This window comes from Pungitius pungitius, chromosome 8 (genome assembly GCF_949316345.1).
Source record: "Pungitius pungitius chromosome 8, fPunPun2.1, whole genome shotgun sequence".
NCBI classification, from domain to species: domain Eukaryota; kingdom Metazoa; phylum Chordata; class Actinopteri; order Perciformes; family Gasterosteidae; genus Pungitius; species Pungitius pungitius.
Genome location: NC_084907.1, coordinates 11456639 through 11467394, shown reverse-complemented (window position 1 = coordinate 11467394; position 10756 = coordinate 11456639). Strand labels below are relative to the sequence as shown.

Sequence of the window (10756 nt, the reverse complement as noted above, 5' to 3'; positions counted from 1 at the left end):
TTATTATGTTTTTAGTGTGTTGTATTTTGTTCTTTAAACTGAGCCCCAAGCTTTTAGGGATTTTGGCAGCGTTTTCTGTCAGAAGCCTTTGTCACACAAGGACCGTCAGAAGGGTGGAAATATGAAGATGATGATTTTCTACGGCTTCTGGCTGTGATTTCCATCTTGAAGAAACCCTGCTTTTCAGTCCCACCAGCTGGATTTGGGGTTCAGAGGGTTAGTTGAATATTTATTCCGTTAAAATAATGTATCTTATATGTAAAAATGCATAAATGTATGGGTGTTAAGTGTAAATATATGTATAACGATGATGCATATAGATCAATACATGTATAATTTCAAAATGTTGTATGATGTTGGACTATTAATAAATACACATAAATGTATTATGTAATAATAATGTAAATTCGTAACACCATTCTTGAAGGATTGCTGAATAACATCAGATCCTAGACAGCTTATGTTTGCACTGAGACAGAAGAACACTACATTCCCACCACTAAAGAGAAAGAGTGTGTTTGTGTGTCTCTGCGGGGCACATATAATTATCTCTACTTGATGTGTTGTCTGACAGTGGAAAGGGAACATTTCTATAATGAACTCACTTAACTTCCTTCAGCAACCATAATTACAGAAGTTTGATGGAGAAAACTCTTCTGGTTGGTACTCAACCTGTATTCCCTCTGTCTCTCCAATTTACTGTTGTACCAGGGCCTCTTCCCACCCCAAACTCATCAAGTATAGACACAAGGTCAGAGGCTCCTAAGGCATTTAACACCATCTCGCCAGGGATTCGACTGCCTCCAATGTAAACCCATGAGTACTTATTTGACTTACCTATCACAACACAATCAAGTTCTTTTTTTCAGGTTAAACGTAACCAAGTAAGTTCTAAACAACAGATTATGGAGAATATCTGTGTCCTTGTCTTCTTACCACTAAGGTCCCCCAAGGCTCTGCCCTGGGACCCCTGCTCTTCCCTCTGTACACCAATTATCTTGTCTTTGTCATTCACTCACATATAGATTGAAAAGACGCAATTCATTTAATGAGCAAAAACTTGCTGTCCCTGACTTGCCAGAATTGATGGCAGTGAGGAACCTGGAGCGTCATAGTTTGAAGCTTTGGGCCATCTTGATCACACAAAATTACAATAGATAACCATGACCTGTCAATGGCGTATTATAGGATGTAATATGTTCAAATCACACGTCGCCATGAAATGCCAATGGGAAGCCGTTAAAATGGTTTAACCCCTATGCAAATGAAGTTCAGCAACATTTACAAACCTTAAGCAAGGACAATATAAATATCTCAACAAAACTAATGTAGTCGGTTGTTTCCATCAAACTCAACACAAAATGCCACTTTTATTGAGTCTCAAAATGATTGAACCATCATGACAAGCATTTTTGGTACTTAGAAAAACATCCTTTTGCTGTTTTAACCTGATGCAAACATGGTGCAACTAATCAAGGACCTCATAAGGACCTCAAAGTTGGACATGGTGAAGCCCTTATCTGGGAAGAAGCTGAAGCTTGGGCGTTGCTCGATCTACCAACAGACAAGCATACTGCAAAGTCCACCGAGGCTTATTAAGAAAATATCCCGGAAGATTCTAGAGTTGCAATCACAGTCGCCTGACTTGAAACCCATACATAATATCTGGTGGGATTTGAAGAAGGCCGCTGCACCACACAAACTCAAGAATATCGGAGAAGCCATTGCCTGTGAGTAATTGCCTTTGATTCCTCAGGAACGCTGTCAGACCCTGGCAGCTATGAATCAGGTTTGCATCAAGTCATAACAACAAAAGACTGCTTTACTAAGCACTAAAGATGCTTGTTTTGAAGGGGTTGAATCATTTTGAGACTCCAGTAGTCCATCTGCCTCTTCTCCTCCTCCATTTTGAGTTTAGTTCTGGAAAATCCATTTAAATCCATTTCATTTGAGTTGTTTATTGAACACTTTTGCCAATATATTTAATTTGCAATGGGGGTCAAATTTTTGGAGTGCAACTGTATATATCCATCTGTCAGTCCGTCTGGAATTCCCTGGGGCAAACATTACTGTAGGCTCCAATCTCTTTCTCAAACTTAATGTATGAGAATAATTGTCATGAAAGAAAGTGACTGGCCTTCTTTTAGCTGTTTATTAGTCACCCTTTGTTTCTTTCTCTCTTTGCAACCGTCCATTTGAGTCCAACCCCAGAGTTTTATCGCAGTATTTCCAAAGCCAGGACTGCACTATTCATTATGAAAATGATAGTAGATGAACCTATGTACCTTATCCTGAATACTAGATCCTCCAGCACAGGGTGGTTGTGCAGAGAGAAGTTTCCAATGAAGCCACGTTAAAATACAGCCACACTGAGATTATTAAAAAAAGCAATATGACAAATACATGGACGGCTGATGACACATAATATGTGATTGACATCTCTTTGAAATGAAAGCTCCAGGGGCGAGGATGTCTCAATTGTTAAAAGACTGTTACCTCGAATATTCTCCTCGTCCTCCGCTCACATCCCCCCTGGGGAGAGGAGGCAACAGAAGGATTCAAGCATATACAAACTGTTAAACGACAAAGTATTCTCCTTCCCCTTCAGCTGTTAGTTTTCAGTTTACACCTAAGCAATTCACATTGACGCAACTGATCCACGCACAATATTGTGTTGTTTATGTAAACAATCAACAGACACATATTCACTTCTGCTTCCGAACCCAAATGTGTTCTCTTCCTTCTTTATCTGAATTGTGTGCGAGTTTGGGACAATAGGCAAAGCTTTTAAAAATCTGCTTTTGGTAGTTGTGGCATTAGTCAAGAAAATTAGTAGTCTGCATTTGTCTTTGTGTAATTAGGCTGAATTCAGACTGGTTTAATTAGTGGTGTGTTACTTTTCCCCACATGCCCACTGGACTGTGAATGAATGAATGATCTCAGTTTTCCAACGCTGACCCATATACACTACATTTACATGCACCAAGTAATCTGTTTTTGTCCCACTTAGTCAAAAAAAGACAATATTCCTACAAATCTGTTCATTGCTTAATGAATATTACACAAATGTTCCCATTAACTTTCAGCTTAGCACATTCTTAATAATTAACGTAACCAACGGTTACAACCATTCTTGGAACGGTTGCCATATTTGGACATTGTCCAAACTATTCAAGTCTTCATCATAGAAGGTGCGTTGCCCCTCCCAATCAGAATCAGCGATTGAGACGCACCTATGTCCAAATAATGCTCCTATAACCCGAATATATCACCATATCCCTCGTCTTAATCCTGATTGCATGAGTTTTGTGACTCTGTGTGATCTGTGCTGTTCTGATGCCAGTCAGATAAGCTTCATTTGAAAGTCAGCCATCATTATTGGATGATTTCATTCCTACTTCTCACTGGCGGCAATTAGATGGGGTGTTTTTTTTACAGAAAGTAGTAAACACAGGACATAAATACACATTGGTTGAAAGACTAACCCACACATTAAGCCACTTTAACTTCTCCGATATTTCTCACCGGAGCAAATACCAGATGCGGGACAGAGAGACGCTGTTATCCCTCCTGGTCCGTATCGGAGGCTGTGCAGCTGTTGAGAGAGAATAAAGGCCTCGGCAGTGCTGAGAGGCAGCAGGAGGTGAAATTATCCTCCTGCTGAGAGCCGAAGCCATTGTGCGGCACTCCACTTCTTACTGCGCTGCTCGATCTGCAGGGAAAATCTAATTTTGCCGATGGAGATGGCATCGGTGATCCTTGAAGCCTGTGACCCCGTGTGTGATGGTGGTGGGTGTATTGTGTGCTGTGTGTGTGTTTGCTCTCTCCGCAGTCTCATAGAAACCATGAAAGGCTTATACTGTGCCGATTGGAAGACCCTGTTCCATGCTGCTACTTACTGAAAGGCATTCAGACATCAGCTAAAATTATAGAATGTTAATTATGAAACTATTAATCTTTTCTCATGTGCGTCCTTTCTCTGCAGGATAAGCCAGGTAATGTTCTATATTATTGTTAACAAATCCCATTAAATGCAACCAAAGCCTGACACTCTTAGAACGCGATACTAAACTCAAGCGCCACCGCATTCTAAAAATGCTTCGGATGGTGTGACAAAGTGGGTGAGAACACACCTGAATCTCCATTTTGCACTGCTGTCTTTTTAACCTGGCTGTTAATTGTCTGTTTAGTTCCATCATGATCTATAGCAGACACAAAGTATTCCTTCCTCGTTTAGTTTACGTATTTCATATTTTCACCATTAATAAAAGGTAAACATTGATGGTTAAAGTTAAACAAAATAATTTTAATTTTAATCATTGATTAATTTCTGCATTTCATTAGTTGATCATTACCTTATGTATACACTGGGTGACATCAGCATCCAGTAACAGATGTGTGCATGAAGTTACCTCAGATACCTTTAAGTTTACACGTCTTCAGTTAAGCCAAGCAATATTGTCAGCACAGCAGGTGTGAAAGCAAGGAGGGGGGACTCAGATGCAGAGTTCAAGCCAAAAGGAGACTTTAATAGTCAAAAAAGAAAACTCAAATTCAAAATCACTCCAACAAAACAAGGCGAGAAGGAAAAAACAAAGACGAGGCAGGGACCTCGCACAACATATACTATGAACGAACTGCGTGGCGACAAGCCGAGACAATCGTAACATGCAATGACGCCACATGAGACAAGAGACTGACAGGGCTTAAATACACTGGGGAGGTGCAGGTGATTGGACACAGGTGGACACAATCATCAACACTGCAGACAATCACAGGGGAAGACAGGACAAGGCAAGTGAAGTTACCCCTGGGACACAAGAGACATGAAACTCCAAAATAAAACAAGACATGAAACCAAACCATGACATATATGTTTGTTTGTTCGGTTTTGTTAGCATATATTGCTGTCATGCTTCCTCACAGATGGGTTGAATGCAAATAACTACGGTGAAGTTTAACGAGTGACTTGCTCACCATTACTAAATGCTACGTAACGAGTGACTGAGAGCTTTGCTCGATGACCTCTGTTACGCCCTGTTGCTTGCAGTCTGTCGATGTGCTTTGGTTCTCCCTTCCCCCTCTTAGATTGAGGTACCTAATATGAATAACTCATTAAGGGGAAGACACCGGCCATTACAGTTTTTAGGCATTCAACGTGGGTTAAGATGTTTCATCTTTTGTTGTTTGACTGCTTGGTTTGTTTTCTGGTCTAAACATAAAGTCTGGGGCTTTTTTTCTTAGTAACTTGGCATATTTTAATATATTTCAGTCTCCATTAGCGCCTTTGTCTGTTTGCATAAGTGAAAACAACCTCCACCTCCTACCTCAACTGTTTATTAGCAGCAGTGCTTCCATTGCACTGATATTAAGTCTGAAAAAAACATACTTTAAGATCATCAGGCTAATGATTTCTAAGTGAATTTTGACTAGAACTGTGCATTATGTTATATTATACAGTTTGGACAGTAGCCCATGCTTTTTCTTAATTTTATACAAAGAGTAGATTTGATTTGTAACACTGTTATAGAAGATGTATCCTTGTGAATGAGGCACTTTAAACACTCTTTTACTATTATACACTTTGCTTGTCTTACGGTGCTGCGAGATGTCAGGCAGACAGAGATTTGTGCTGCTACCTGTGTCTCAAATTCAGCATAGCAGTGGTAGGTGAAGCCATGTGAGTGGATGAAAAATCCGAGACAATTGGTGTACAGAGAGAAAAGGAAAGGGGACCGATTGCAGAGCCTTGGGGGACCTCAGTGGTGAGAGGACAAGGTTCAGACACAGATCTTCTCCAAGTTACCCGGTATGTGTGGTTGTTGAGGTAGGATGAGAGAAGAGAGAGAGCAGAGCCTGAGGCACCTAGTTCTTAAAGGGAGATAAGATGGATCTGGTGGTTCACTGTTTCAAATGCAGCTGAAAGATTGAACAGGATAAGTACAGAGAGGCTGCTTTGGCGGAGTTGTATATGCATACATGCATGTATACATACATGCAAGAATAGACATTTTTGCATACATACACACACCGATGCATTGTTATATTTACATGCAAAATGGACTCCTTTCATTTAAGTTAGATCTTTAATTTAGATATATTTTTAAAACGATAAAAATAAGTAAATCTAGTTCACATATGTCTATTGCATAACAACATACTTTAAAGGTTTGCCTCTCCATCAAGATAAATATGTGAATTACAAGCAGATACTGCCAGCAATACACAGCAATATGTTCAACCTGTTACTCTGAAACACTAATTAGCTGGATCTGTTTCAGAGAAAATTACTCATCACAGGGCAGTTACAGACAACAGTTTCTGCATTACATAGATGTAATTCCTAGTGATTTATTTTCCCATGTGTCAGTGAATCTTTTCATTTATCAATTTTTACGAATCATTAAAATTTTAGTACCGTGTTTGTTCTGTGCAGATGTCCTTGGTTAGAACCATGTGATGTTTATTACCACCCTGGGCCTGTAACTGTCAGGGTGCACCGGCTTTAGATGGAAAGAAAGAGATGTTTACCCATCTAATATAAAAAAAGCCTCTTTGATTCCAGCAGCTCACAGAATAGATTGTTATGGAGTGAGAGAGAAAGAGACACTTGTTCTATAACGGACAAGGACAATCTAATCACACTGAAGAATGTTCTGGGCCAGGCCTCCCTCTTCAGCGTGGTGTATCAAGTGATTTATGTGTGTGTGTCTGTGTGTTTGTGTGTCTGTGGGCTAGCACTAGTCATTTTGTATTTTGTGGGGACATACATCTTGCCTTATTTCCAGGGAAAATGCACAGTCCCAAAATGAATGAAAATCATTACATTTTAAGGCAAAACGAGGAAATTATCCACAAAATGTAGTACCATTTGTCAATACATACTGTGAATAGCGGAGTTCTAGAACCGAGATGGTGATGGCAGAATACCAGACTCAACCTCTCAAAACCCAAACTTATTATTCACAGTTGGTTCTGTGCGGCCATTTTATTTCAAAGTTGATATAACTAATTCAAATTTCCAGACAATGTATTTTGTTATTTCTCATAAATCGAGATGTTTCTTTTTTAATTCTTGTTCACAAGCATTACACTCAAATATACAGAAAAATATACACACACCCATAATAAATCTGCACATGAAATGAAATAAAAATGGCATGAAAATGTTATGTTAACAAAGATCAAGAGGTGTAATAACTGAAACAACTGAATTTGAAATGTTGAGTTTTCTCTTAATTCTGTAGCATGCCAGCTAATCGGTTCAATTGTTATTTCCCCCTTTCTCTTCTCGTTCCAGTGTGTACGTATATGTGTGTGCATGTGTGTGTGTGTGTGTGTGTGAGCCGTACAGAACCACAATAAGGCCTGCATTACTGTTCCTACAAAATAGGTCATATCCTCACGTTAGCGCTGCCATTAATCGTCACTTTACTGAGCATGCGTTCAGTGACCTACCACAACTACTCTTTATGTAACCCAGTCTATTTCAAATGAAATCGGATATTTGAATACTCACATGCTGAGAACTCTTTGTCTGTCTTTGCAACAGACAAAGAAAGATTGGATAAATAAAAACGTTGAGTGCCCCTATTTGGGTTAAAAATGCCACCATTTTAAAGAAACATCTCAATGGGAAATTATTAATTTGTGCTGGGAAATACGGCCTTTACTGTAAACCTTATACATACTTAAATTGATATTGTCACGGTTTGGGTCTGCTTCTTGTCTTATTTTGTAGTTTTCATGTCTCTTGTGTTCCTGGGTAACTTCACTTCCTGCCTTGTCCTGTCTTCCCTTGTGATTGTCTGCCGTGCCTGATCGTTTCCACCTGTGTCCAATCACCTGCACCTCCCTTGTGTATTTAAGCCTTGTGAGTCTCTTGTCTTGTGTGGCGTCATTACATGTCAAAGTTCTTGTCAAGTAAGTCTGTTTCGTGGTTTCAAGTCCAGGTCCCTGTTTTTGTCTGTTTTGTTTTTGCCTCCTTCCGGTCCTTTTTTTGGTTGGAGTGATTTGGATTTTGACTATTAAAGTCCTTTTATTTTTTCCAATACTCCGCGTCTGAGTCCTCCCTCCTTGCCCCCGCACCTGCGTATTGACAGATATTATAATATGATATAGCCAAACATGCCAACCCTCCCGAATTTCAAAGCCTCTCCAGAAAATCTCCCAGAACAACCTTTCTCCCGAATTTCTCCCGATTTACACCCGGACAACTATATTGCTACACCATCCGTCACTAGGCTGCCGTTTCAGACCGAACAATAATAAAGGCTACACCTGCGAAGAAAAATTTTATCGTGACCCGCTAGCACCCCACCAACCCTCCCCCGTCGACCGCTTGCACCCCGCCCGGTCCTTTTTTCGTTCAATTTGTTTATGATAACTATCCACACAATATGCTTCATCCTTCGTGTCCCTAGCATGACGCTCAAACGTCCGCCCTCAGTGCCACCTCACATCAAGAAAAGATAAGTGTGAACGTCTGAAATGTGTCAAACTAAAAAAATCCTGCCGCTGTGATTTAGATATAGCAGTGTGTCTGCACGAGGTCGACCTCCCAAGTGTTCTGCAATGGAGGTCTGACTCAGAAAGAAAGGTTCAGTATGTCATATTCACACCTTGAAATACACAAAAAAACGCCCAATAAGTGCATTTGAACTCCAGGAACTTTTGTGTACCGCACAATGACAATATGGACAAGCCAATAGGAGCCATGGGACCACTCATAGATAATAAAACCATGTAAAGGCCAAAGGAGGAATGCTTTAATGATGCAAATTAAGAACGCAAAAAAGTACACAAAATCAATAAGTACAATAGTGTTTTCTTGTTTAAGCAATCAGTGATACGTACATGCATCCACTCGCCGTTAGAGATGCACATTGCTTACAGCTTCATGCTCAAATACACACAACACACAAAGGTGCATACATACAAATATACTGTTTGTATGCGCATACAGAGTACACTCACACATATTAACACTTTTGAATACATGCTTTCACATGCGTAGAAGAAATTTCATAATTCTTGCTGGTGTGTGACAACCCAGTCAAAAGAGGGGGAGGAGGCGGAGGAGGCTTGTGGCATGAAGAGTGGTGATTGGCCGTTGCCATACCAACAAGGGAGGGCCTGGTGGGGTGGGAGGAGCAGGAGGCTGATATAAAGCACTTGGAGCAGCAGTTCTCCTCTCGTGAGCTATCCCCGCTGTATCTTTTTCTGTGCTGGGTCTTCCCCGTCATCCGGCAGAGAGGAAGCTCGCAGTGCTTCTGCTGTAGAGGACGGAGGGTGAGTCGTCGCTGGCAGACGAGGACAGGCTGGTCCAATTTTCGTTCTCCACCCCCCCCCTACTGGTCTTTGAGTCTTCTGTCCATAAAAGTGACAAGGGATCTGTCTGCAATCTTGTGGATTTTACCTCCATAGGAGTGATACCAGGGAAGGAGAGGGAAACCCGGGTGGAAAGGCCCCCGGAGTCTGCTCTCCGGTGCTTCCCCCCCACTCCCCACCCTCTTCCCCTCCTGGATGACCTATGCTCCTCTGTAAGTAGCTGCGCTGCAGCCACATCCACTCACGCGTTGTTATGAAGACCATACAGCCATGGGTTTGGCAGGGGAATGCTAATAGGGATGTACTTTATTCATTATTTGTTCATTGTGTTTTTCTCATTCAGCATTCCTCATTAGTTCAGTTGATATCTACATCTTACTCTCTTTTTTTGGCCTGAATCTAATGGCACTCCGAAGTCAGGTCATGGTGTATAGTAACAGTAAATGTTATAATTGTCTAATAAAGAAGGAAAAAAGCACACATTTATACTAAATTATTGGCCATATTAGTTATGTAACTAAATCATTAAAAATCATTTCTTATGATTACGATGTAATACATTCTGAGCATGGATGCCTATATGCGGTCTTAATTTGGAAACGTACGATGCCTCCGTTTCCACCGCTGTCACAAGAACGTCTTATGTGTGAAAGCACAACACCCACAAACCCACTCACTCATCTACCTCTCTGATAAGCCTCACTCACGCATTAGGACTCACATGTAAACGGACACTGGGCCAGTAGTAAATGCAGCAAAGGGCCTATCAAATGCACAGATGTGTGTTCATGGCCACTCGTCACACAGCACTGTTTACCCATAAGGCCGTGCGGGTGTAAATGGGTGTAAACTTTCCATGTGTACTGTCTACAGACAGTGGTTTTAGCCTGCTATCTCCATGTTTTATAAGGGTTAGTGCATTCACAGACGGGATATCCAGCTAATTTCAGATTGTCCACCATAGCTGATTACGCTTTAAAAATAACTGCTGTTTTCAGAGAACCCTGGAAAGCCAAATATTGTGTTAAGCGCTGTCTGGTGGAGAGAAGCTGTTTGATGAGTGGTTGGGCAACTGCGTCCAAAGCTAGCTCCTTTGCGTAGGAGCATATAGCCAGTGTATTATTTGCGCTTTGCATAATTGCAGGCCTCTCTCTCCCAAGGTGCTAGTATGGTGCTGCAGCTTTGAAAGCTTATTAGAGGTTAGCTTGCTCTCAGACAGAGAAATATCCACCTCGGGAAATATAAATAATGTGTTGTGTGCGAGTGGTGTGAGGTAAGCTGTGAGTCACAGAGATGCTCCTGTTAGGAGCAGGACCATGAGCCAGAACCCAAGGGAAAAGTCAGCCGATGCTTTGGAAGAATCACACACACATAATGTGACTTGAAGTCATCTGACGAAACTAAAGGTCTAAAACTCTGATTCACG

At 41.0% G+C, this 10756-nt stretch overlaps 1 protein-coding gene across 2 annotated transcripts in view; it reads left to right on the top strand.

Moving 5' to 3' along the window:
• Positions 1–9163: 9163 nt before the first annotated feature.
• Positions 9164–10756, top strand: part of cdk18 (cyclin dependent kinase 18) — a 39156-nt gene continuing 37563 nt past the window's right edge. The window contains exons 1-2 of one of the 2 annotated variants that reach the window (XM_037490170.2): positions 9164–9291; positions 9427–9542. In XM_037490170.2, the coding sequence (XP_037346067.1) occupies positions 9526–9542 (17 nt within the window). In that variant the 5' untranslated portion in view covers positions 9164–9291; positions 9427–9525. Of the gene's footprint in view, positions 9543–10756 lie in introns of both variants that reach the window. The other variant, XM_062563781.1, reaches the window with a different exon arrangement.